This window comes from Mustela lutreola, chromosome 17 (assembly GCF_030435805.1).
Source record: "Mustela lutreola isolate mMusLut2 chromosome 17, mMusLut2.pri, whole genome shotgun sequence".
Taxonomy (NCBI): domain Eukaryota; kingdom Metazoa; phylum Chordata; class Mammalia; order Carnivora; family Mustelidae; genus Mustela; species Mustela lutreola.
This window is the reverse complement of record NC_081306.1, coordinates 8,070,938-8,098,838: the sequence shown is the minus strand read 5'-3', so window position 1 is coordinate 8,098,838 and position 27,901 is coordinate 8,070,938. Positions and strand designations below refer to the sequence as shown.

Genomic DNA, 27,901 nt, shown 5'->3' with positions numbered 1-27,901 from the left:
TCCCCAAATTTCAAAGATAAATATGTATACAAAAAATAAGGTTAAATATAATGAAGGGATAAAATATGACTATGACAATGAAAATTAAAAGATTTAAAAAAAGGTGTGATAAGATAAAATAGTTCAAAAACATTAAAAGAATAAAGAGGAAGTTTAGGGGCGCCTGGGTGGCTCAGTGGGTTAAGCCGCTGCCTTCGGCTCAGGTCATGATCTCAGGGTCCTGTGATCGAGTCCCGCATCGGGCTCTCTGCTCAGCAGGGAGCCTGCTTCCTCCTCTCTCTCTGCCTGCCTCTCTGCCTACTTGTGATCTCTGTCTGTCAAATAAATAAAATCTTAAAAGAAAAAAAAAAGAAGGGAATCAGCTCTAATTAAAAAAAAAAAAGAGGAAGTTTAAAAATAGAATAAGAAAAAAGAAAATTTTAAAAAATTAATTTTTCAAGTCTAAAAGATCATGGAAAAAAGCCATGAATTCTGTGTGTTGCTTTCCCCTAGCTCTGGAGTGCCACAGTTCTCGATGAATAGGGGAACTTGGTCTAAGCTGGAAGTTTTTGCTGATCTTCTGGGGGAGGGGCATGTTGCAGTGATTTTCAAATGTGTTTGCCCAAGTCAGATTTGCACAGCCCTTACCAGGGGCAGACAAAGTAATCTACTTGAGTTCCCTCTCGGTAGCTTTTCTTCCCTGAACACTTTCTGCAGAGCTCTGGAAAATGGGAATGAAAATGGAAGGCTACCAGCCTCCATCCTGGAGGTGCTGGGAGCTTGGGGCCCCAACCTCAGTTCGCCCTCAGAGAAGAGCAGTCAATCCCTCCCCTCACTGGTCTCCCTCTGCACCCCACACTCACACGGCCTTTGACCGAACGGTTCTATCTCTGGTGCACAGCCCCTTTGGAGTCTCCAAATCCATCAGATTCCTGCAAAATACTCCTGTGCTGCTCCTCCTGGAGGAGAAAGGGGGAGGGTCTCTCCAGATCTGCCACTTATGGGGTCCCTGCTCCAAGAGCAGTGTCTGACTGTGCCTAGAATCGCTGTTTAAGGTAACCCTGAGCTGAGAGCCCCCACCTCAGCTCCATCTCTGTAGATGCCTTCCCCGCTTGGATACCTGGCAGCTCTGCCACACTCAGAAAACCCCAGTCTTTCTGTGACCCCACAGGTCTGACACCACACTGTCCCCATAAGGGCTCTAGCCTCACTAGCCTCTGGCACGATGTCCCTCAGGGGGGCAGACTTCTAAAAGTTCTGTTTTTGTGCTCTGCTGCCTGCTGAGAGCTCCCTCCCCCGCCGCCGTTTATCTTCCCGTCCCATCGGATTCACTGCTCTGCACGTCCTACCTTCCAGAAAGTGGCCAATGTTCTGTTCCCAGAATTGCTCCTCTTCTCTCTTCTGTCGAGTTTGTAGGTGTTTGATAACTATCTAGCTGAACTCCTGGGGCCTAATGCTATTTCAGTTTCCTACTCCTCCACCATCTTGCTTCCTTTCTCTCTTTTGCTTCTTCTCTTATATTTGTTTTTTTTTATTTCATTTTCTTTTATTTAAATTTTATTTATTTATTTGACAGAGAGTGATCACAGGTAGGCAGAGAGGCAGGCAGAGAGAGCCTGCTTCCCCCCACTGAGCAGAGAGCCCAATGTGGGGCTCAGTCACTGGACCCTGAGACCATGACCTGAGCCAAAGGGAGAGGCATAACCCACTGAGCCACCCAGGCGCCGCTGAGTTTAATTTTCTTATATTTAAATTCAATTAATAAATATATAGTGTGTTCTTAGTTTCAGAAGTAGAGTTCACTGATGAATCAGTTGCATGTAACACCCCATGCTCTTTACATCCTGTGGCCCCTTAATGCCCATCACCCAGGTACCCCTGCCTCCATCCATCTCCCCTCCAGCAACCCTCAGTTCGTTTCCTGTAGTTAAGAGCCTCTTGTGGTTTATACCGCTCTCTGATTTCATCTTATTTTATCTTTTCCTCCTTTCCCCATGATCCTGTTTTGTTAGATTCCACAAATGAGTGAAAATCATATGGAAATTCATTTTCTGATTGATTTATTTTGCTTAGCATAATACCGTTTAGTTCCCTCCAGATTGTTGCAAATGGTAAGATTTCAATTTTTGATGGTGAGTTAATATTCGTGTGTGTGTGTTTGTGTGTGCGTGTGTGTGTGCGTGTGTGCGCACACATATATTGTAGTTTTGCCCTCCGGATGGTGCTCTCAAAAGCACTTTGATGACTGGGATTCCATTCCTTAGGAGTGTTTCAGGGACAGCCTGTGTCCAGAAGGAATCACACCAAAGGCCAGGCCAGTTTCAGAGAGAACAGTTCAGTCCCAACAAACCAGAGACTGAAGGCTAGTGCGGCTGCATCAGGCAGAGTCCCAAAGGGAAGAGTTCAGTTGCAAGGGTGAATAGGACCAGAGCCTACACCATTCTAGCTGGCACAGATCCCACTAGAAATGTCTGCCTTTCAAAGAACTGAGATTGGGGCCTAGTCCAGTTCCATTAGGGGCAGTCGCATTCCAAGTAGGAATTAGACCACTGGCATAGTTCCTTCAGGAAGAGTCTGAATCACACCTGAAGGCCAAATGAGGACACTCAGAGATGATTTAATTAAAAAAAAAAAAAGGGGCCTTTAATAGATCCCAAGTAAAGCCTGCAGAGCTTAGACACAGGCTGTGGAGCTTGAAATCTAGAATACTTGCCTTCAAAATCCCAAGTAGGGGTGGGGGTGCCCCTACTGCCTTGGTGAATGAAGCATCTGACTCTTAATTTTAGCTCAGATTTTGATCTGAGGGTCCTGGGATTGAGCCCTGTATCAGGCCCCCACCCAATGGGAGCCCCAATGCTTGTGCTCCCCCAGCTTGTGCTCTATTTCTGTCTCTCTCTAAAATAAGAAAATAAACAAATCTGTTTTAAAAAATTTATTGGGACACCTGGGAGGCTCAGTAAGTTAAGCAGCTGCCTTCTACTCGGGTCAGGATCCCAGGGTCGTGGGATTGCATCCCGCATCGGGCTCCTTGCTCAGCGGGGAGCCTGCTTCTCCCTCTGCCTGCTCTGCCTGCTCCTCTGTTGCTTGTGCGCTCTCTCTCTCCCTCTCTGAGAGATAAATAAAATCTTTAAAAAATAAAAAAGGAAATTATCAAGATGGGTTCCAAATATGGAGAAGATTATACTAAACAAAGTTTTTAAATCTCAGAAGAAAAGACATCATGGTATTTTTTAGTTTGTTAAAAATGATGCTAATGTCCATTGATTCATACATTTCCAATTTCTTCACTTTTCTGTTTTGCTTATTTTCGAATTCACATAATATATTCATATATCGTCCTAAGTCTTAATACTGTCAAGGCTCCTTTCTGTGGCTTGCTGTAAGAAAGACGATAGGCCCTCTAAGGAGAAAGCGGCTTTCTGTAACAGCGGCATTTGTTGTTGTAGGTCATGACTAACTGTCCCCACACAGGCGAACATTTCTTCCCACATTGACTCGTCATATAAAAAAGGAATCTGTATCAATATGATTTCATTTCATCAGAGTGTATTTCACTTTATTTGTATGTGTGTAGTTACTATAGGTATGTTTTAGACACAAGACTATCTCCTCAGTTCACTGATTTTGAGAAGAGGTACTTCCTAGTTGTACAGTTTTAAGGTTTGCACAATTGAATTCATACATAGAGAACTTTGCATGTGGAATTAAGGTAATTCGCTGAAGAAGGTGCAAGGGGGCATAATCACTTGGCGGGAGGAGAAATAGCGGCATAATCCGCACAAGCCTGCTATAGTTACTCAAATATAAATCTGGATAGGAGCAATTTTATGACAATACTGCCATTTTTCCAATTGATTCATGACTTCAGAAACTTGATATATCATATTGTCATTCCGAGGTAGCAAAATCAACAAATCTGTTGTCGTGACCGTATTCTTTTTGAAATATTTTAATTCATGTCTAAGTACCAAAGTGTTATATTAGTGTCAGGTGTGGGATATAATGATTCATCCGTCGTATACACGAGTCTTGAGCCCATCACCATCGGTGTCCTAATCCCCTTCACCTTTGTCACCCATTCCCCTTCCCACCTCTCCTCGGTCAACCCTCAGCTGGTTCTCTGTATTGAAGAGTCTGTTTTGATTCATCTTTTTTCTTTATTAAATTCCACATATGAGTGAAATCATATGTTATGTCTTTCTCGGAGTGACTTCTTTCAGTTAGCCTTATATCTTCTAGATCTATCCATGTTGCCAATGGCAAGATCGCATACATTTTTTATGGCTGAGTATTTATCCATTGATATATAGATAGATACTTGGGTTGCTTCCATATCTTGGCTGTGGTAATAATGCTTCATTTAAGGTAGGGGTGTATTTCTCTTCTCAAATGAGCATTTTCAGTGACCTCAGGTAGATTACTGGATCCTGTGGTATTTGTAAATTTTGTGAGGATCCCACATCGTGTTTTCCGCAGTGGCTGCACCAGTTTGGACTCAACAGTGCATGAGGGTACCTTGTGCTCCAGTCTTTGACACTTGTTATTTCTTATGGTTTTTCTTCTTTCTGTTACAAAATGGGTGAGATGCTATCTCATTGTTACTTTGCTTTTAATTTCCCCCATGATTAGTGATAGTAATCACCTTTTCATGTGTCTGTTGCCCATCTTTATTTCTTTGTAGAGAAATGTCTCTTCATGTCCTCTGTTTATTTTTCAATTGGATCATTTGGGTTAGTTTGTTTGTTTTTGGTGTGGCATTGTTAAGTTCTTTATATATTTTGGATATTAACTTATCAGACACATCATTTGCAAACATCTTCTCACATTCTGCATGTTGTCTTTGTTTTTTGTTGGTAGTTTTCTAGCATAAGTTTATATTTCATTGTAATCCCAGTGTATTAATTTTGCTTTTGTGTCCCTTGCCAGAGGAGGCCTTCCTAGAAAACTGTTTCCATGGCTGATGTTAAAGAAATGACAGCCTGTATTCTTTCAGGAATTTTATGGCTTCAGGTCTCACATGTAAGTCTTTAGTCCATTTTGAATCTTTCTTGTGCCTGGTGTAAGGAAGTAGTGCGATTTCATTGTTTGTGGTGGCTGTCCAGTTTTCCCACATTATTTGTTGAAGAGACAGATCTTTACCCCATTGTGCATTTTTTTTAAAGATTTTATTTATTTATTTGACAGAGATCACAAGCAGGCAGAGAGAGAGGAGGAAGTAGGCTCCCCGCTGAGCCAATAGCCCAATGTGGGGCTGGATCCCAGACTCCTGGGATCATGAACTGAGCCAAAGGCAGAGGCTTTAACCCACTGAGCCACCCAGGCGCCCATGCATTTCTGATCTCCTTTTTCATGGATGAATTCACCATACAAGAATGGGATTATTTCTGGACTGTTTTATTCATTGATCTGTGTGTTCATTTTTGTGCCAGACCATATTGTTTTGATTACTACAGTGCTCTAATATATCTTGAAATCTGGAATTTTGTTACCTTCAGTTTTGTTCTTCTTTTTCAAGATTGCTTTGGCCACTCAGGATCTTTTCTGTTCCATAGAAATTTTAGGATTCTTTGTTCTGATTTAGTGAAAACTGGTATTGATATTTTGATAGGAATTGCATTAAAACAGTTAGTTTTTTTAGGTAGTATGGACATTTTAATATTGGTTCTCCCAGCTGATGAACATGGAATTTGCTCATGAATTTGTTTCTCTCATCTTCAATTTCTTTCACCAGTGTTGGATGGCTTTCAGAGTACAGGTGTTTCACCTCCTTGGTTAGGTTTATTGCTAGGTGTTTTAAACTTTTTGGGGTAATTGTAAACAGAATTTTTTTCTTAATTTTCTTTCTACAGTTTCATTAGGAGTGTATACAAATGCAACAGATCTCTGTATACAATTTTGTATCGTGAAACTTTACTGAATTCATTAATCACCCTAGTACTTACTTGGTAGAGTCTTAAGTGTTTTGATGATTTTGGCTGTTTTTTCATGAAGTATATTTTTTAAAGATTTTTATTTACTTGACAGATCAAAAGTAGGCAGAGAAGCAGGCAGAGAGAGAGAGAGAGGAGGAGGCAGACTCCCTGCTGAGCAGAGAGCCTGATTCAAGGCTCGATCCTAGGACCCTGGGATCATGACCTGAGCTGAAGGCAGAGGCTTTAACCACTGAGCCACCCAGGCACCCTCATGAAGTATATTTTTAATTAAAAATATACTTTCCATCAAGTTCTACTTTGTTTCTCCCTCTTTTCAGTAAAGATTCAAGTATTTGAAGGCAAGATTTCAGTGTTCTGTTTTCCTGATAATCTTTTCTTAATACAGCTGTTTGATGTGGTTTCTAATCCAGCAAGAATTAAATGCATTGGCTTATTTCGTCTCATTAGCCCCTTAACTCTTCCCAGTTGCTTTTTCTGGTTTGTAGCCCTGGTGACAACACAGGTTGAGTTGCTACCAATTGAGACAGGTGACCAGGTGGAGGAACAGACTGTACAATTAGGGAAAATCAGATGAATTTACCTCTGGTTTGAAATGTTTAAGAAGCCAGTGATGATGTGATGTGAGTATCAAGTCTGGCAGGAGTACGTTGGCATGGCTTGGCTGGTGGGGGAAAGGTACAGGCTTACCCTCTGAGCCTGTCAGGAAGCTTGAGGCTTAGAGAAGCAGCCAAATATTGCCAGGCAAAGTGTGTGTCACAAGGGTGGTTTTAAAAGCCTGTATTATGCGTCTTGAGGGGAGAGAGACTAAAGCCAGTAGGGAGTAAGTGGAAGTGGACAGGATGAAAATGGGGGTAATGAACACTTTATGGGCTTCGAGGACTATGATGATGAAGGAGCTGGTACATAGTATGTCCTCAAATGCTGATGTTGAAATGATGAATACAGCATTGGTGGTATAGTAAAGGGGACCTCTGGACAGTAGAGCTCTCCCACTGCACAGATTAAGGATCAGTTTGCCATTTGGAGTGGAATAATAGAATTAAATGCATGTGAGAAGATTCTGGAGTCCTGGGCCCTATTCTGGGTATTTTACATGTGCTATCCACTTATAAGTTGAATATTTCCTGGGTGGTGGTTACCAGTAATGCAGGTGGTGACATTTGCATTTTGGCCCTTCAACATCTTGTGACTTAGGCAGATGAGGAATTAGCCAGGGCCTCTGGCCACTATGTGGTAAAGCAGAGATTGTTCCCCAAGTGTGTTTGATTCCAAGACCATGTCCACCTGAGTGTCCCACTCTGGTTCTCATGGAGGGGACTCCGGTGGACAGCAGAAAGACACTGGAGGTCTCTGAGTATCAAAGAGGTGACATTTAGAATAATTAATTTCTCAGTATTTTTCAAGGTGTTTAGGAGGGTGGAGGTGGGGGGAAAACTGGAAGAACTTATGTTATTTTGGGGTTTTGACCTTCGTTTTTAAATTAATTGCATTGATTTATTTGATAATGGAGGACAGAATATAAGGAAATAGAATACTTGATTTTTTTCCATTTCTCCACTGGTGGTGACAGCAATTTGAACTCTTCATATTTTCTATGAAGAGTGTTGCTTAGTGATAGGATATTAGGCTAAGAGCTTTTACTGTGTTTTCCCCAAAAGATTGATCTCAATGAAATGTTCTTATTTTCACATTTGTTTCCAACACTTAACGCTGCTAATTAAAACATGCTTTCTTCAGGGACCACAGTAATGCTCAAGTGCTATATGCACTCAAGGTGCCAGATCACACACCTTTGCTGTTGAGGCAGTGGGTAATTTGATTTTATTGGTTTTGGTAAGAAACTTAGAGATTGCCTTTTTTGTCTTTTTGGTTAATTTAGATCAAATTTCTGAGACAATTAAGAATTTCATCAAGGTAAATGCAGAATTTGCTAAAAAATATCCAATTTTGAACAGAAGGTAAAATCACCCCACCCCCCGCTTTATTTTCATGGTTTCACCTAGAATGGGGTCCACTTCCGGTTCACTGGTTTTGCCATCTCCTCTTTGATCTCGGTGTTCCCGTTCATTCCCTTCTGTACCAGGCTGAATTCAAAGCATCACAGTACTGCTTCCTTTATTTCGATGACTTAGTATGGGAGATAGGTTTTGCTGTCACCATAATTAATTTTTTGAATTCTGAATCCTTCATTACATATTTGTGTAGATCAGTGAAGCAAAGAAAAGGTGTTCAAGAAACTGTGTGGCCAAATAAGCTTCCCTCTTATGAAGCCCATAGATTAAGGTAAAAAAAAGTCCTGCCTTTGTCCTGCATTACACTCTAAAGACAGAGATAAAAGTCATGAGTATGTAGTCCTAATGTCTGTTACATCCTGTTGAAGAATGACATGGAGACACTGTAGAGCACTAATGAAATCCTTAATGACGTCATTCAAAGTGCGCATGCTCAGTTGCAGTCTGGGAGAGATGGGAATGTCATAGCATCATGACTGCCATGTGTCTGCTGTTGTGTGTTAGACTCCACATACTGGGTAGGGAGTATCTGAAGAAAAACTGAGGTGTTTTATGATGGTATCTTGCTGAAGACCAGATGGAAGTTTACGGTTGGCCGGCGATTGGGTGTGCCAGTAGTCCCAAGTCCTGTGAACTCACTTTTCCTTTCTGGTCCCCCTTCCCTTCCCTCCCTCCTTCCTCCCCACCTCCCAGCTGAAGTCCTTTTCCAGGAGACAATATCCTGACAGTGGGGCAATTCAGATCATTGTTTTTGTTGTTCAGTGTGGCTTGTGTTCTTCTCCACTAGTACACGGCAGGAGTTCCCTCGGGAACTATAGGAAATGCCCTGCAGCTAAAGGCAGCGCCGTGTTAATGATATCATGTCCGGGAAAGAGGTCTCTATGGCAGTGGCCTGGCCCAGGCTTGAACTGAAAATTAATTCAGGGCTCTCAAGAGAAACTAGACACATCAGGGAGCCCTGCTTCATCCGTAGGTGTTTTGTAGTGATGAGTTGGTCAGGCCTGGTTTTTTTCTAAGATTTTATTTATTTATTTGACAGACAGAGATCACAAGTAGGCAGAGAGGCAGGCAGAGAGAGAGAGAGGGAGAAGCAGGCTCCCTGCTGAGCAGAGAGCCCAATGCAGGGCTCGATCCCAGGGCTCTGGGATCATGACCTGAGCCGAAGGCAGAGGCTTTAACTCACTGAGCCACCCGGGCCCGGTTTTCTACTGTAATGTAATGGTCTTATGCCATCTCAATCACCAGAGCCTGGATGGACACATAGTGCATCTCGTATGTGCTTTTTATATTTATTTGATGTATTGATGAGTAGGAATAGAGACCTGTGAAGAGAAGAGGCCTTCAGAGTTGCTGAAGACTTGCCTGCAGGCTGAAGTTTGACTGTTTTTAGTTGCTTGCGGTTGGGGGGGGGGGGGCATCAATTCATCCCTGTGATTGGGTTTGTGGCTGTTGCATTTATAGGGAAGGTGAATGGGAACAGCTGAGTCCTGCCTTCAGATAACTGGGAAGAAGAAAGAATTTCATATGGGCTACCAGGTAATAAATACTTCCTTCCCCTCTTAGGAATCTGGGACTGAAAGAATGAGTAAGCAGAAGTGGGGGAAGCAGCTCTCCGGGGCAGGGGACAAACTGAAATTGGCTGCAGAAGACAGAGGGAACTACACGCGAGTTCAGCTCTTAACACCAGTGGCTTACACAGACCTTGCTGGATTGTTTTGTAACTGTGCAATGTTCAGACCCAGCTCACACACAGTTATACACCATTGTTTAGAAGACACATGTTTTATATACATATTTTCCAGATGGTCAGTTGAAATTTTTTTTAAAGATTTTATTTATTTATTTGACAGAGAGAGACAGATTACAAGTAAGCAGGCTCCCCACTGAGCAAAGAGCCCAATGTGGGGCTCGATCCCAGGACCCTGAGACCATGACCTGAGCTGAAGGCAGAGGCCCAACCCACTGAACCACCCAGGTGCCCCTGAAAATATTTTTTAGAAATTTGTTACTGAAGATTTCCTGATCCCCAGACTGGTCAGACATTGTGGAAATGTGGTTCCCAGACATGCTTCACTTGTAGCCCTGCAAAACCAGTTAAGGATATAAGGAAAAGGAGAATCAGATATTATGATGAAAGATACTCCTTGCAGCATGAATCAGGGAGCTGTCAGGCCTGGTAAGGCGATCTTCTCAGCTCAGACCCCCACGGGCATTACATCATGACCACAGACTGATGTAGCAATAGCTACGAGCCCAGAGTATCTTGATAATCATAGGAAATATGTCCTCTATGACTGCAAAATGTATATGAGAGTTCACTTCTCCTGGCAGGAACGTGGGCAGATGAAAGCCCTACTGCACATTGTGCTCCACTTGCCGGAAGCAGCTGTCGCTCCCAGGAACAGAACGCAAGAGACGCAGGAACAGCCACAGCAGCCAGAGCTCCCCTCAGACAGCACCTTCTGAGAGCGGGAGCCTGCCTTCTGCCCGGTGTTTCCTGAATCCTTCCGCACCTCATGCAGACGATCCACGGCTCACTGCGTCTCCGAGCATGGGTTCTTGACTGATGTGCCGGCTCCTTGAGACCGCTCTTCAGGAAGGTGGCCCAGGACAACTGGGTAAGAATGTTTTTCTCTCCTCGTCTTGTGCACACTGTGCCACAGCTGAACATGGGTGTGTTTCTCTCCCACATCTCGGCTCCTGATCTGGAGGGGGTGGTGGCGGGCCGCGCAGAGCAAGGAGGTTGCCTGCTTGAAACACAACTATAGGATTTTAACATACTTCTTCTAAGGGCGGGTGAGGTTTTTGTTTGTTTGTTTGTTTTGTTTTTTTTTTTTTTTATAAACATAGAATATATTTTTATCCCCGGGGTCGGTGTGAGATTTTTAAGGTGAAGCTGTTTGTTCAGTAGAGGCCTAGGTGTGGTAATTCTTAGTGAAACTGATTCATCTACATCTTCTGAGACTGGAAGAAATCCAAAGACAGAGGCCACCAGAGGCATCCAGGAGGACCTGACAAGGAGATCCCTCTGTGGGGAGGTAAGGAGCACATGGTGAAGTTTCTGCTGCAACATCCACAAGATCAGCGGCTTCTTCCACTGGGTCATCGCCCTCTCCTGGAGACAATTAGAAGAGGTTACTAGAGGGAACGGGTTGTCTCACAGAGGTGACAGGACCCTTCCCTCAGATGCCCCCAGATAGCAGGGCTCTTTCGGTCTGTCCCTTGTGAGTGGCGGAGCTCAGGCCCTCTGCTGACTGTGCCCACGACCCCACCGCCACCTCTTTTTTACACTTAACTGGAGAGAGGGCCTGAGAACAGCAGGAGGCAGGGCCCTTTCCACCCTGACACAACGCTGAAGGCTGTTTTTCTTGGCAAGTTTTTCCTGGTAAGCTTTCGCGATTTGTCTTTGCAGCTAAATATTCCATAGAAAATCTGCTTTAACACGCAGACATTTGGAGACCCCAATTTTTCTTTTCCAAAAAGTTTTTGTATCGTGAACTCTAGTACCCCATTAGGGAAGTGAATTCTTGTGTAATTTCACTCCTCTGGTGTTACTTTATTAGGTAGTATCATGAGAAAACTTTACAAGTAATACCACATAGTCTCTTTAAGGTAATTTCTGTTCATGAATACTTACATATTCCTGTCAGACACATAAAGCAGATGATATACAGTAAAACATTTGAATGCTTGTAAGACAGGACAGATGCTGATACTGAGGCATTCTAAATTTTTAATCTGTCCTGTGATGTTTATTAGGAAACCCTTGTTTTATTGTTGATTTCCAAGTATTTGATCTCTGACCTCTCCCACAGCTGGTTATCAAATACTTAACCAAGGCCTTCTAGAGCCTTCCTTCAGACTGAGGGGACAGGTCTCCCCCTAGTCCAGAGGGACCACCTGAGGCAAGTGGGAAACCTTCTGTCTCTCACCAGGGAACTGAGGTAGGAAGCCGTGGAAGAGGGTGGAAGACCCGGAGCGTTTTGTTGGGTTTTTTCCCCACCCAGTCCCTGCAAGTGAGACTCAACTGCCATCCTTCTCTGGCCTCTATCAAATGCAGGACCTGGTGCAGCTTCCATGAGAAAGCTTAACTGTCACTAGTATGGACACAAAGACGGTCAAGGTAAATGCTGTGACCATTTACAGTGCTCTCTCCTGGCCTTGTCTATAGTTTGTGTGTTCTGGGATGGATCTACTGTATTACTTACAAAAAGAAATTTTTACAGTGATATTTTGATGGACTAATGACTAATCAGCTGATTATCACACATAAATTTGGTATCTTTTCATTGTTGGGGGGTAAAAGTGGTATCACTTAGCTAGGACCATAAGGTTTTATGTAGTCACATACTTGTAGGCAGACTTGAATTGAACATTACTTACCACCATCATGTAACCATAGGTGTAATTCAGTCAATAGTCACAAGATACTGTAGAATTTTAGAGTAGCCTGCATATGTGCATGTAACCATACACAACAGATAAATACAGCTTAACCAAATCCCCCTCACCTGTAACCTTAAAACGTATATAAATACTTAGTGTTGTCCTGCCAAAGCCCTAAAACAGAGCTAAATATATGCAACAGATGTAAGGCTAAACATCTAATTCTGTGTAATCAACTGCATAATCCCAACCAATCACTTATAACACATTTTAATCTCTCTGTAGAAACTCTAACTCCCCCTATTGAATAATTTTACCATGATAGGCCTAAACAACCAATACTTAAATTTCACAATATAAATTAATATTATAAGACATGACAGATCTTCACAAGTGACACTTGTTAACGTAGCTTAATAAATAAAGCAAGACACTGAAAATGCCTACCTGAGTCATTATGGTCCTGGCCTTGCCATCAATTCTTAAGAAGATTACACACACAAGCCTCCACATCCCAGTGAAAATGCTCTCCAAATCACAAAAGATTACACTACTTGTATACACTATACAAGTAGCTTACAAGCCTTCCTCAAGCAACCCCCACAGGATACAGCAGTGATAAACTAGGCCATAAGTGAAAGTTCAACTAAGCTATGTTAAGACGGGGCTGGTGGATTTTGTGCCAGCCACTGCAGGCTTCTGATTAACCCAGATGAATAGGCTATAGCGTAAAATGTGTTAGATATTTCCATACAAAAGGTAAGACTCAACTAAGCCCTAAGAAACTACAATTACCATGAAAATAAGGAACGAAAGTGACTCTAATAATTCGGACTACACAGAAACTAAAACCCAAACTAGGATCAGATCCCCCACTATGCTTAGCCTTATGCATAAGTAATTCACTCAAAAAAAATCATTCACCAGAGAATTACTAGCAACAGCTGAAGACTCAATGGACTTGGCAGTGCTTTATACCCCTTTAGAGGAGCCCATTTTATAATTGATAAAGCTCTATAAACCTCACCACCCCTTGCTAATTCAGTCTATATACTGCCATCTCCAGAAAACCCTTATAAAGGAAAAGCAGCAAGCACAAACTTTACACAGAAAACAGGTCACGATATAAACCCATGGGATGGGAAGAAATGGGCTACCGTCTCTATGTAAGAACGCAACACCCACGGAAATTTTTATGAAACTAAAAACCAAGGGAGGATTTAGTAGTAAATTAAGAATAAAGAGCTTAATTGAAGGGGGCCACGAAGCACACACACACACTGCCCATAACCCTCCTCAAGTCACAGAACCTAAATGTCACCTGTTAAAAGCACTAAAAACACAAGAGGAGACAAGTTATAACAGGTGAGTATACTGGAAACTGTGCTTGGATAAACCGAAGTGTAGCTTAAATAAAGCATCTGGCTTACACCCCAAAGAGTTCCTATAAAGATGACCACTTTGAACCAAAGGTCGCCCAAACAACTATAAATTACCACAACACAGTCAAACATTATATTATAAAAATATAAGAGACACAAATTTTAATTGGAGCTATAAGAAAGGACCATAAGGGAATGATGAAAGAAAAAATAAAGTACTAAAGAGCAAAGATTAATCCTTTTACATTTTGCATAATGAATTAGCTAGATTAACTTAGAGCTTGAGCTAAGTCCCCTGAAACCAGAGGATATACATGTGAAGAATCCACTGGGATGAACTCATCTATGTTGCAAAATAGTGAGATTTGTAGGTAGAGGTGAAAAGCCTAACGAGCCTGGTGATAGCTGGTTACCCAGAATAGAATATTAATTCAGCTTTAAATTTATGTAAAAAACCTAAAAACTCTGAAATGTAATCTAAAAAGGTAAAACTTTTTATTTTTTTGGTGACTAACATAAAAAAGAAAGGAAAAAAGGATACAACCATCATAGGCTTAAAAGCAGTTATCAATTAAGAATTCAAACTAAATAAAATATCAAAAATATTTAACTTCTAATATAACACAATCTGTTAATAGGAGAAGCAATAACACTAACATGAGTAATGAGAATTATTTCTCCTTGCATAAGCTTATATCAGAGCAGATAGCAGGCTAATAAAATAAAACTAATCTAAAAATAAATCATTTAAGACTATTAATCTGACACAGGCATGCAATTAAGGAAAGGTTAAAAGAAAAGAACTCGGCAAACACAAACCATGCCTGTTTACCAAAACATCACCTCTAGCATTTCCAGTACTGGAGGTACTGCCTGCCCACTGCCACTCACCAAACGGCCGCAGGACCCTGACCTTGCAGAGGAAGCCTACTCATTTGTTCTCTAAGTAAGGCATCGAATGAACGGCCACATGAGGAGTGAACTGTCTCTTCCTTCCAATCCTCTTGAGTTCCAATCAGTGCAACTCCCCTTCTCATGAAGAGGTGAGGATAAAAAAAAACAGTAAGCCCAGAAGACCCTTTGGAACTTAAGTAGCCCAGACAATTCCTCAATCTAACTGACCAGGGATAACAAACTTTTATATGGGTTAGCAGTTTAGGTTGGGGTGACCTTGGAGAACAAAATAAAGTCCAAGTGATATAAACCTAGACTCGCCAGTCAAAATACCTTATTTGTTGATCAAAAAAATTTTGATCAGTGGAACAAGTTACCCTGTGGATGAGAGCACAGTCTCCTTTGGGAGGTCATATTGATGTTCGATCAGGACAGCCTAATGGTGCAGCAGCTGTTAAGGGCTCGTTTGTTCAACAACTGTTGGCCTGTGGGATCTGAGTTCAGACTGGACTCATGCAGGTCACTTTCTAGCTACTAAAATTATTTCTTCCATTTTGAAATGACAAAAGAAAGATTCTAGTGCCTTAGACTAATAGATGCGATTACCTTAATCTCACCAGCTGACTTTAAATCCCACCAAAGAGAAGGGCTTGTTAGGGGGGACGGAGCCTGGTAGTTACATAAAACTTAACCCTTTATTCCCAGAGGTTCAATTCAACTCCCTAACATTATGTATACAATCAACATTCTCTCACGAATCATTCCTATCCTTCTCACTGTGGCCTTCTTAACCCTAGTAGACTGAAAAGCATGAGGGTATATACAACTCTGTGAAGGACCAAATATTGGAGGCCTGTGGGGAGATACCAGGAGAGGCAAAGCACAGGGGACAGGATGGGCAGGGAAAGCATTCAGTCCACCAGGCAGAAAACATTCAGACCTTTACTAAATATAAACTCTAAGGAGCCTGGTTGTTAATGTTTAGGGAGGTCTTCAGATTACAAAATAATTGTCATGTAAGGCAAATAGATTTTGGGATGGTACAATGTGACCTTCCATTTTCCCAAATGCTTTTTGACTCCTATAGTGTATCTGAGGCCTTGGATGAATATTTGAGTGTGTGGCTGCCTCTGCGAGTCTATATGTAATAGAAAATAATTGTCTTCACATCTCACATATAAAGCTCTGATTGCACAGTTCTCATAACTATCTTTTACTTCATTGCACCTAGAACCTGAAATTTAATAGAAAAGGGGGGGGGGGGGGCTTTGCCTGGTCTTTGAAATGAGAATGGCCACTACCTGGGCTGAGGTGATACACTCTTAGTGCATTTTGTGGACTTAAGTGAACATCTTTTGACGCTCTTCTGCATGGAGCGATTTTCATTTAAACAGAACAGTGAATGGTCAGAGCCCATGTATTATGCATATTACTTGCTTTAGGGAAAGGATTAGAGGGAGAAAGGGGAGAAGGTGAGGGAGACAGAGAATCCCAGAGAGGCTCCACACTCAGCACCCGGCCGGCTGGGGGCTCAATCTCAGAACCTCGAGATCATGCCCTGAGCAGGATTCAAGATTCTACTGCTTCACCAACTGAGCTGCCCAGGGGCCCCTGCAGGTTCTTTATGGACTTCAACTCCTATTGCTCTAGTGACCTCAGAATCCAGTATGCTCCCCCTTCCACAGATTAAAAAAAAAGCGTCCTGAGAAGGCCACACTGAGATTTGGTTTTGGGGCTGAGAAATCTGGAACACGGGCAAATCTGCAGGACACTGGGACTGAAGTCCCGGGGGAGGTGCACAGCTGCAGGCAGGGTGGTGACATAGATACAGAGGCCTGGTGACAGGGCTCCAGCTAGGGTGGCTCCTGGTCAGCCCTGACTCCCCCACGAATAGTCTGACTCTGGCTGAGGCCAAGGCAGCCCCTCTGCTGACCTTGGTCCCATGTTCAGTTTTTCTCACTGGGGGCCATAAACTCTGACCCACGCCATAGAAAAGACAAGCTTCTCCCCCGGAAGTGACTGAGCAACATTCCAACGAACCCTCTACACCTGCCTCCGGCATCTGCCACTGTTTCTCATTCTCACCTCCCTGACCACACAAGAGTGTTTCCCACAAGTTTCCAGACTGCAGAGGACAAGGGCAGACCCCACCCTAATGATCCATGTCGGGACCACAGCCCTGTGTCAGGCGTTTATACAACTAATGAACTGACAGCTCAAACCCTACACGCCGCAGATGAAGCGAGAGGTGTTTCATCCCTCCCGGAACAACAAAGGCTGATGCTGGACATGCATGACGGTAAGAGACAGACGTTTGCCATTGTGCAACAGAGACACTTCCTTCCCAACAATGGCACCTGCCCGTGCTCAGTGTGTGCAAAGAGCCAGGCACACGCATGTGTCCCCTGAGGAATTTCCAACGTTACAATGGCCCCAGCCCAGTTTCCCCTTGAATGTCAAGCCCTGAGTACAAACTCTGCCTTTGCTCCACTGACTCACTAAGAAAGCAGAAGACAATTCTGGTTTGTTTATATGTCAACTTGTATGGTTAATATCATCTTACCTGTGGTGTAGGTGCAGGGCCACGATCCAGAGACCCCTGGGTGGGTGGAGCGGTACGTGCCCACGGGCCTCACAATGGTCATGAAGGGAGATCCATGGAGCTCAGTGTCTGCAGTGCACTTGGTGTAGGAGATCTTCTCACATCCATAGATTCTGAGGAACAGAAGTCAAAGGTGTTGCTACGGCAGACGGAAGGAGAACACGCACCAACCTGAACCCCAGAGAAGCAGGTGTCAGCACCCAGCCCCTCGCTCACCCTGAACATCTGGGAGAGTGGAAAACCAGCGCCGCAAAACTTGCCCCCGACTTGGTGCCACCACACAGCTGGGGAACAGGGAAGGAAAAAACATAGCGTCGCAACACATCACCATCCATCTCTGAGAAGGCGGGATGTCAAGTCATCTTCTACCAGTTGACCAGACGCCACAAGAAAGGACCCATAAGCAGAGTATTCCAGACAGGCAGGTATCTGTGTTCGGGAGCATTCTGCCCCCTTCGTCCAGCACGGCTCAAGTGGCTTGTCATGTCTACTCAGTGAGAACAAACACCACGAGAAGTGCTAGGAAGCCCAGTGCCCACACGTGGAATCGCAGCCCCTCATGAGTCAAAATTCTGCCCACCAGCCCCTGCCGCACTGTCTGCTTCCCTCCCTGGCAAGGGGGTCTTCTAGTCTCCACAAGGCTGTCCACGGCCAAAGACACAACTGAGGAGAGGGGAATTACTGGATCCCGCAGCGGACCTGGAAGAGTGATTTCTGAGAGAAGCACAACCCCTACGAGTGAGCGAGACCAGCTCTGTGGACCCGCGTCCCCGACTTTCGGACTCTCCTCAGCTCAGGCCCAGAGCAAATGCGTAGTCCTTGGTGCTGAGAACCACGGAGGGGCCTATTCACCAACCCCAAATGCAAACCAGTGTGTCTGGAGAGCACATGCGATGCTCCCAGGATGGGTCGGGAGAGACACGATGAGCTGGCACAGCCACCAGACCCCATCTGAACCCGCTCACGGGAGCACAACTGAAACACGTGTGAGGGGTGGGCCCTGAGGGGAGTCACCGGGATTCCCTCTGCAGGGCTGCTGCTCCAGGGGGTGTTTCTGAGACACACCTGCCCCTGGCAGCGAGCCCCATCATCTCACCCAGGCGTCAACTGGAGGGATTCCAGCTCACGTCTTTGTCCGCACAATTGGAAAGCACAGGAGGTCACAACTCACCTTCTCCACCAACACCTAAGGCTGCCCAAAGCATCTGGCACAAAGTGCAAGGCACAGCATGGTTTTTCCCATTTTCTGTCTGTGAGGATTACCACAGGCATCCCCCCAGGTTCGTCTCCTGACCCCAAAACCAACAATGCTCCTGCTCCCGTGGGAAAACAAACTTTTAAGGAGTCAGCCAGACTGTGGAGACCAGTCTGGCTGACTTCACTGTGGAGTGAGATGTCACCTGCCTCAAGTTATTTACACACACACACACACACACGGCCAATGCCCTCTGTCCTTCACCTCTAAGCACCTGGGGCTTCAGGAGGCTCCAACTAAGGTGATGATCTGGAAACAGAGAAGCCTGTAAGCTCTGCATGAAGGATTGGGTATATCATAGGATCTGTGTGTGATGGTGTTTACCTTCAAAATGCCAATAGACACAAGGTGAGAAGATGGTGCTGCCCAGAGAGGAACAGGACTCCAGAAATGGGTACAACTGAAAACACCCCTGTACTTACTTGGTTCTCCTCTGGGACCTTCTTGGGCACAGCGCTGCTATTGTCCCGTGGAGCTCCACAGGCTTCTGAGTGGAAAGGAAGCCCTAGAAGGGACGGAGGTGGATTCAGAAGGGCGAGGGCCACACAGGATTCAAGCCAACCCTCTCCCCCTGCGCCAGCCTATTCCGTGCTGTCCCTCTGGAAGGTCCTTCCTGTTTCTCACGGGACTCCCCTGACCCTTGTGGATGAAGGAGGGAACAGCCCCTCACCCTCACACGTACGACCACTCTGCCTGGGAACAGATGTTTCCAGAACTAATCTATTACGCTGGACAACTGGGGCCTCCACAAATGAGGGTGATGGGAAGGTTGTGCTTCATGCAGCCCAGCCCAAAACCTCGTGTCTGCGCAGTGCCCCTGGGCAACGCATCTGTGTCTGTCCTCTGCGAAATGTCACCTTTCTTCTCCATGGCAGACACCTGCTGCCCAGTTCTGGGCGGTGGACCAGACAGTCCATGAGATGGACGTCCACACAAAGTGGAGGAATGTGACCATGTCCTCACTCGGGCTTATCTTTGCTTTGCAAAGCCTTGTGGTACCACCTCTCCATCCTCTCCACTGACAGAAGTGGCTAAACTGTGAATGTGCTTTATGACTCACATCAATTCAGATCATCTCACCGTGTGGTGGAGGAACGAGGTGGGGCTGAGGCCCCCAGGTCCCCCAGTGTGGAGGTGGAGGAGGAGGAGGAAAGCCTGGTATATTCCGCCCCACGTGGTAGGGCATACGGAGGGGCCCTGGGCTATGAGGAAGCACTCCCACACCTGTACCGACCTGCAGAACAGACAAGAAAATGTCTTAGTAAAACAGACAAAAGTTGCAACACCAAGGGAAGAAACCAAAGCAAAGAGCTCTCAGCACCCGGCTTCTTCCGGAGAGCTGCATCTGCTGCAAAACTGACAAGCCCCTCCCAGCTGGTGCCAGTATAAAGACGGGGGAGAGGGCAGTGGCTGTCACAGGAATAGGCTGTCACCAAACATCACTGCCCATGTCTGCCCACGTTCACCAGCAAGAAGTCGTGTCTGAAAGATGAAAAAGGGTCACTGCAAACTAGTCAAGCAGCACATTCCAGACACGGGGGCATCGGCATCCAGGTCAACATGCCACCTTCCTCATCAGCCACCAGGCCAGCCAGAAGGCTTCACTGGGGAGTTAGGGTCCTTCTTCCATGAGTGGCTTCCCCTGGTGTGCACTGTGGGCAGGCAGGGGTGCGCACATGCACACAGGCACATCCATGCACAATGCATGTGGTACGCGCCCGGCCATCCTTCTTTGAGCACCCATGGCTTCGGGAGGGATCTGTTATGGAGAAGCCTGTCGGGCTCCAGGTGAAGAGCTTGTATTTTGGAAGGTGAACAAAGCCACAGAGAAACTGCAGGACCCACCCAATGAATCAAGGCCAGAACAGGTGTGCTGCTCAGAAAGGGACATTTTCCAGAACATCTGGAAAAGGCCACCGTGGTTACCTTGCCCATCTCCGGGTCTCTGTTACTCTCAGTGCCATCATTCCCAATGGGAGCCCCGCCAGCTTCAGCATCAGACCAAGAATGGATGCAGGTGGATTCAGACGGGCACTGACTGTGCGGAATTCACACCAGCCCTCCAAACCCACCCCCGCCACGTTCCTCTCTCCCCTTCCCGGGTCCCTTCTCAGACGGAGCATTTCCCACAAGTCTCTGTTGACCCTGAGGAAAGGGAGAGACTCACCCCTCCCCCTCAAGGAAGGGACCACTGTCCCCAAACTTGCTTCAGGTGTTTTCATAGCTAAGGGAACAGTAGTAGAGGGCTTCCAGCTCAACCTGTAACATGAGAGGAGTAAAATGCAAAAATTTCATTGATGAATGTAGTACTGTAGATTATAAATAAAACAAAAATAAAGGAACCATTATAAAGAATAAATGTGTTTTTTTCTCAAATAGTTCTTTTTTCTCCCAAAAGGCTTGGCCACTGAGTCAAAGTGGGAATGGAGCTCGGGCTTCCAACTTGTCCAGGCTCAGCTCTTCTGGAGGTGGTGCAGGGGTTGGCAGGGTCTGTAGTTGGGGAGGGGTGTGAGCTCCACCTGTCACTGGTTGTGTCCTGCTGCCTGGGGACGTCTGAGGAAAGCACCCTCCTGTCACCCCTTCGGACAACCTGCAGGCCTTAGTGCCTGTGATTCTCTCCAGGACACACAGCGATCACCCACAGGAAGGGGAAGGACACCGTGTGGTTTCACAGCAGAAATCAGGCTGCTGCATTTCACCTCGTGCTCCCTACCTTGCCACAGAGGCTTTTGCAACCCAGGCCTTCCTGGGATCTGTTCCTGCCTCATGGATCTCTCAGGCAGCCTCTCCCCATTCATCATGCACAGTCTTGAATACAGAAAAAGAATGGACATCTCTAAGGATCACAGCACCATGTCCCCTCCTAGACAGCATAGGGATCACCCCTCCAAACACCTGTAAAAACACACGTCAAACTCTCACACCTGTGTTTCAGGTAGGCGTTCTCCCTGCTCTGCTGCACTCTCCTCCTCTCCCAATCCCGAGCCCTCATCTGTGGGAGAAAAACACACCCATCATCGGTTGTGCCAGACTGTGCCCCAAGAGAAGACGAGGAAAAGGAAAACACTTACCCAGTTAGCCACAGCATTCCTCTCCTGCACTGCCATCTGAAAAAAGCCAACACACCAAAAGCCCATGTTCAGGGCTCTAAGGGCCACTACCGTCACCTGCAGGGGGCGCCAAGGGGTCAGTGTGTTGGGCACAATTTAGGTTACTTGGTGATTGAAGGTGAACTTTAGACTTCTGCAGCTGATCTTGCATGTATTCCACTTGTCTGTGAGGGACAATTGTTTTCATCAGACAAAACCAACACTGGGTGTGATTTTCAATCATCTGCCCCAAGTGACCAACATCCTCTTATCTGACCCCTCATACAATTGATCCTGACACAGGAAACACTTTCACCTGATTATAAGTGGACAGTAGGATCAAAGCTATTGTTACAGCCTTTCCTTAATCGTTCTTCTTCACCTGCAGGATCAGAATTGACATAATTTTCTTACCCGTTTTCAGTCTTTTCCTCAGTTAATCACATGACAAGTGTCTTTTGTCATGAAGCTCTATTCTCCTTTAACCTCTATCCTTGCCATGGTTCCCAGGGTTGCAAAGACCAGCGCCATCAGATGGCACTACCATGTTTATGGGTAGGACTCATCCTAGGACCAACAGCTTTCCTCAAGATTAGGACAACTGACACCACCCCAAGGGCACTGGTGTGGAGCCAGTTTCCACAGAGTCACACCAACGCTGGGGATCAGGACATGTTTAGTAATGTAACTGTTTTGTTCCTTATCTTTCCATGTCTGATAATTCTCTCTGGATACATCCTATGAATTTTTGTGTATATTACTTGAGTCCTAACAATGTACAAAGATGAAAAATCCAAAGAGAACAGGAATTTCAGCAGCCATTAGTATGTAGTGTCTGAACTTACTTATACTTGTACATTTCTTCTTTGGTCACCTTCAGATTATCTTCGGCAGCTGACAGCTCATTCTTGGTTGCATCCAGTTCATAAAGTGCCTCTTCTAGCTTCCGAAGATGGGAAAGGTATGTACATTGTCCAGGAGACAAGGTCCTGAATTTCTACCATTTTCCTCCCAGCACACTTGATAGCCTAGATTTGAATGTCTCCCCTAAAAGTACAGATGGAGAACACAAGAGAGAAGTGAATGAATGCCCCATTTAGGGCTAAAGAAATATCAAACTCTGGCTGCTGCCATGTTCCCTGCAATTGGGTCTTCTCTACTTCAATTCATTCATCATTCATCATACACCAAATAACATTGCACTTTGTGCCCTCTTGGAGTTGGTCTTTGGTGAAGGCTCACTTCAGGGCAAAGTGAAAAACCAAGCTTGACCAACTACAGCCATTAGGATGAAGCAGGGGCCCATGATTAGTCTCACACCTCAGTGGGGAGCCCTGATCCTCAGACCCAGTTTGTGCCTGACAGAGACAGTCAGCCCGAAAGGAACCTTCAAGAATATGGCTTCACTGACATGGAAACTCACTCCCACACATCTCCAGGCTTTAGAAGTACAATCCACACCTCCACCTTTGAGGATCCTGGTGCAGGAAAAGGCAATCTTAGTGCCGACAATATGCCCTGAAGTCTAAAATGATGTGAACTGTCACATACTCATGCTGTTATCTCCAGGAAACATATTTCAGATGGAAGACTACCAACTGCATTGAGTCAACCTACTTGAACTAGACCAAGTTCATTGATAATGAAGGCAGCGAACAGCATTGCTTAGAAAGGATTGGTTTGCTGTGCTGCCCTCAGACTCCTTTGTTCATGGTGCTGATATAAAGAGTTTCAACATGACACTGTCAAGAATCACATGCAAAAAGTTCCTTTAAAACAGACAAAGTTCTAGAAAAAGAACACAAGCATTTGCATCTGGTCTCTCAGGCAAATCTTCTGTTTTCTGCAGCAGCTGTAATATAGTGGTTTGGTTGTAAGGTGCTAAAGAGAGAAAGGTGGTCAGGTCACTCTACCCACCCCAAGAAGAACTTAACAACAGAACCCAGGTACCTGTGAGAGAGAGTGGACCCTCCCCCCAGAGTGGGAAGGAATAACACAAAGCTGAGTCTTCAGGGGACAGTTTTGCTTTTCAACATGAATGAGGGAGGCTAAGGTCCTGATCTTCTCCTGAGAAAAAAAAAGCAGCAGTGGACAAGGGAGGAAACTTGTGAGTGAGTGCACCCAATTTCTAAGGAGCACATGAAGAAACACGAGAACCAGATGGAGAAGGAGGAAGCCTAGGAGAAAGGCAGCCTGGCAGTGGGAGCCAATCTCCCCAGGACACATCAGTGAATTCTGAAACAGGCAAGTGAAGTTCAAAAACTGAACGAGTTTATGAGTACAGGCTTAGAAGGAAACAAGTGAAGTTCAGCCCTAGTGAAACTGCAGGCTTTGGTTCAGAACTGGGAGAGTTACAGCTAAAAAAAAATCAGGTAGACATGAAATATCTAACTTACTTAGGATTTGGGCTTCAGTGAGTGATCTCAGTTATACACTGGATGAAGGGACCTAGTATTGCTGAAGCCCCAATGCATTTTCCACAAAGAAACTCTCATTGTTTCTGCAAGAGAATTCAGTGTTTGTACCCACATTCTCGACCCACGTCTCATACTGAACAAGAAATGGACCTGATTCAGGGGCATAAGAACATGGGATGAGACTAAAACTGAAAGGACAATGTAGACCCAGGGAGGCTCCAAGTATCAAAGTGATTAATGCTGGTACCTTTCCTTTTCTACCCCAATGAATCACACAACAATGTGTGACAAGTAGTTAGAATAGAAAGGAAAATGAGGCTTACTCAAACCAGGTAGGAAGTCTAATTCTATAGAATGCATTTGGCAAAAATACTCTAGGACCCAATTCTAAAAGAAATACAATTATCTAGACTGGCTGCCATATACATTCAAACAACAGTATTTGTGACAATTGACACAGGAATAGCTACTCTTCTGCAGCCATTTTTCTTTGTTCACAGAAATCCATTGAATCCATTACCGTCTGTGGAATACTTCATCCAACAATGGAAGAATATACATTCTTCTCAAGCTCACATGGAAGATTCACTGACATAGGTCACATTGGGGGCCATAAGATACATCTGAACAACCAAGGGAACAGAAATCTCAGAGAGCATGTTCTCAGACCAGAAATGACTCAAAGTAGACTCAAGAACAGAAAGCTGGAGAATGAGAAAAATAAATGGAAACTAACACACTTCTAAGAAAACACGATGTTGTGAAAAGAAGGGCCATCTGTACCCCAATGTTTATAGCAGCAATGGCCATGGTCGCCAAACTATGGAAAGAACCAAGATGCCCTTCAACAAATGAATGGATAAGGAAGATGTGGTTCATATACACTATGGAGTATTCTGCCTCCATCAGAAAGGATGAATACCCTACTTTTGTAGCAACATGGACGGGACTGGAAGAGATTATGCGGAGTGAAATAAGTCAAGCAAAGAGAGTCAATTATCATATGGTTTCACTTATTTGTGGAGCATAACAAATAGCATGGAGGACATGGGGAGTTAGAGAGGAGAAGGGAGTTGGGGGAAATTGGAAGGGGAGGTGAACCATGAGAGACTATGAACTCTAAAAAACAATCTGAGGGGTTTGAAGTGGTGGGGGGGTGGGAGGTTGGGGTACCAGGTGGTGGGTATTATAGAGGGCACGGATTGCATGGAGCACTGGGTGTGGTGCAAAAATAATGAATACTGTTTTTCTGAAAATAAATAAATTGAAAAAATTAAAAAAAAAAACTGAAAACACGGTTGGAGGGAGGTGGGTGGATGGATGGGTGAAAGAGGCGAAGGGCACTAAGTGTACACTTACTGTGATGAGCACTGAGAAGTATATAGAACTGCTGAGTCATGTTGTACACATGGAACTAATATACTGTTGGTCAGTTGTGCTTGAACTTCAAAAAAAAAAAAAAAAAAAGGAACATGCATCACAGGAGGCCCAAAGACAGAAACTTAAGCTATTTCCATATACGTGATAATTGAAAATATTAAAGGAAAATGTGTAGTACTGAATACCTATAAAAGGTTCAGTGACTATAAATTTTTCTGCTTATTTGTGAATAAAAGTACATAAGGTACTTTAGTATACTTACAGCAAGGATGGTTCTCCTGCTGTAAAATGAAAGACACAAATTCTCAAGGAGGTAGTAATAACGGAAAGGTTCTGCAGAACTCCAGTCCCCATCAGGGCCAAGAGGGAAATGGTCAGGCATGAAAAGGACAAGATAAAATACCATTTGAGATAATGAGGAATGTTGAAGACATTTACTATGTCACAAAGAATCCACTTTACAAACCCTCAACCGGCCTCCAGGAGGTAAGCATACCTCTCAACTCTCCCTCTTCCTGGAGGAGAAGGAGCACAGAGGGATGACCAAGGAGCTGGGGCAAACTTTGGGGAGTGATATGTGTGTTTATCATCTTACCATGGTGATGGTTTTCTTGTTGCTTACCTATGTTCAATATCAGCAAACAGTATCCTTTGAAAAAGATGTTGTGATCACATATACATTATAACACACTGAAGCTGTAGGCAAAATCTAATAGACAAATCCTAAGAGATTTTATTTTGCCTGTAAGCACATTGCAAATATTTTCATATAGCTAACAGAACTTAAAAATTTATAAGCCAACTTGAAATAGACAAATCAATGTAAACTTAGAGTAGGTAAGAAGTCAGTGACTTCTATTGTACATCCAAGAAGAACCTGGAAAAACTCCTTTGGAACACTTCCAAAAATACACCCAAAATTTATGGAAGAATGAGAGAAAGCATAAATAAAAAATTTATAAGAGATACAAATGAGCATGTTCTATGGACAGATGTTTAAAGATAAGGACAAAGTACTATGGACAGATGTTTAAAGATAAGGACAAAGTGAGAGAGATAAAGAGGCTGCTATTAGAAAAATATGAGATTATTATTCCAACAAAAATAAATTCTAATTATTGTTTACTTTCTGAAAACAGATTTTTCTTCAGTGCTCACTTTACTTGTGAATTACAGTTCAAAATATCAGATACCTGAAGTACACAAAGATTTGCATAATCAGGCGATTTTGAATATTTTGATGATATATATGAGATTTTTAGTTACTTGAACAGCTATCTCCAAATAGCAAATAGAAGAAATTTATGTTCCTGGGGCACCTGGGTGGCTCAGTGGGTTAAGAAATTTATGTTCCTAGGTTGTACTATTGTACCTAAATCAAGGAATAGCAACTCTGAAATTTGACTTCTAAAAGAATACAAAATTCTTGGATATGGACACCAAAACAACATATCATTTTAAAAATGCTAGAATTAGAAGTATTTCAGGAGAAAAGGCCCTCACAATGCAATTCATACTGATTCACACCAAGCTTGAATTTTGTGCAAACACACCTCTCTAGAAAGGAGCTCCTGAAATCTATAACATTTTCCTCTTCAGCCCTCACAGCTGAGGTCAGGAAAATGTGTGCTAGCGGGAAACGTACACTGCCTTTGAATGGCCACTGTCTGAAAGAGAGCAGTAGCTGTCAGCACAATGGTTGATCATGGGTATCAAATGCACAAGAGAAAGAGGCCATCTTGTCACGAAAGTAAAACATGCCCAGTTGTGGGCACTTGGTACATCTGGCAGCTGTCTGGATGCTGATACCAGTAGCTGATTCTTAATTAGATCCTATCCAATGGGTCCAAAACCACTAGGTTCTCACAGACTGTGGCCATGAGCAGGTGGAGGTGAGAAATCCAAGACTCGTTCGTTTGTACCAGAGACCAGGGATGACAGGGTGAGAAAGCTGAACGGATGCATGAGACGCAGCCCAGGTAGACGGGAATGATTCCAATCCAGACGACCAAGAAATTCCCTCTGCTGAAGACTCAAAAGAAACAGAATTGAGTCTATTTTGACTGGAGGTATTCATGTGGGATGACTCTGCCTCAATTCAAGGATCCTTCCGGACTAATGGCACTTTCTAGATCCCTAAGAATCTGGTGCCAGCCAATCTAAAGAATTCTACTTAATTCTAGGGGTGTTCCCTATCTGTCTATCAGTGTGGCTCGCTCTCTCTCCTGGGGATATGGTGTTTCACTTTTTAATGACAAAATAAGATATTCATACTGGAAACCATTAATTTCTTTATATTTGGACAGTTAAGGACATTCAGGACCTTTTTACTTTGGGGAAATCAACACTCTGCACATACGTGGCCAAAGAAAGTACAGCAACTCATTCATTTCCTGATCACATGACTCCTAGGTGTTCTCCTGTGACAAATGTCCCAGCAGGATGTGGTCACTTAGTGTCTACTGGGCTTCTCAGGTCTCCCATGGACCTGGTGGGATACAGACACACAGTCCTTTGGGACAGCCTCCAAGACCAGAAGAAAAGGGCTGACTCAGAAGTTGTTAAAAGTCAA

General features: G+C 44.2%; 1 protein-coding gene and 2 long non-coding RNA genes across 8 annotated transcripts in view; 2 read left to right on the top strand and 1 right to left on the bottom strand.

Moving 5' to 3' along the window:
* Positions 1-10,399, top strand: part of LOC131819675 (uncharacterized) — a 28,538-nt gene extending 18,139 nt beyond the window's left edge. The window contains exons 3-4 of the long non-coding RNA XR_009349282.1: positions 9,386-9,460; positions 10,256-10,399. This is a non-coding gene — a long non-coding RNA (uncharacterized LOC131819675). The remainder of the gene's footprint in view (positions 1-9,385; positions 9,461-10,255) is intronic.
* Positions 10,400-10,836: 437 nt separating this feature from the next.
* LOC131819488 (uncharacterized) lies at positions 10,837-25,080 on the top strand. 2 transcript variants are annotated; one of them, XR_009349202.1, is made up of 5 exons: positions 10,837-10,962; positions 11,740-11,868; positions 11,985-12,047; positions 20,402-22,493; positions 22,898-25,080. It is a non-coding gene; the product is annotated as an uncharacterized LOC131819488 (long non-coding RNA). The 2 variants fall into 2 exon arrangements; XR_009349201.1 differs by having other exon boundaries at positions 22,413-25,080.
* LOC131819487 (uncharacterized) overlaps positions 10,870-27,901 on the bottom strand; it is a 41,490-nt gene continuing 24,458 nt past the window's right edge. For all 5 annotated transcript variants that reach the window (XM_059154640.1, XM_059154639.1, XM_059154641.1 and 2 more), the window contains exons 3-7: positions 19,524-19,677; positions 18,866-18,948; positions 17,405-17,472; positions 17,150-17,301; positions 10,870-11,039 (exon numbers count right to left, since the gene is read on the bottom strand). In XM_059154640.1, coding sequence (XP_059010623.1) covers positions 10,870-11,039; positions 17,150-17,301; positions 17,405-17,472; positions 18,866-18,948; positions 19,524-19,677 — 627 coding nt within the window. The remainder of the gene's footprint in view (positions 11,040-17,149; positions 17,302-17,404; positions 17,473-18,865; positions 18,949-19,523; positions 19,678-27,901) is intronic.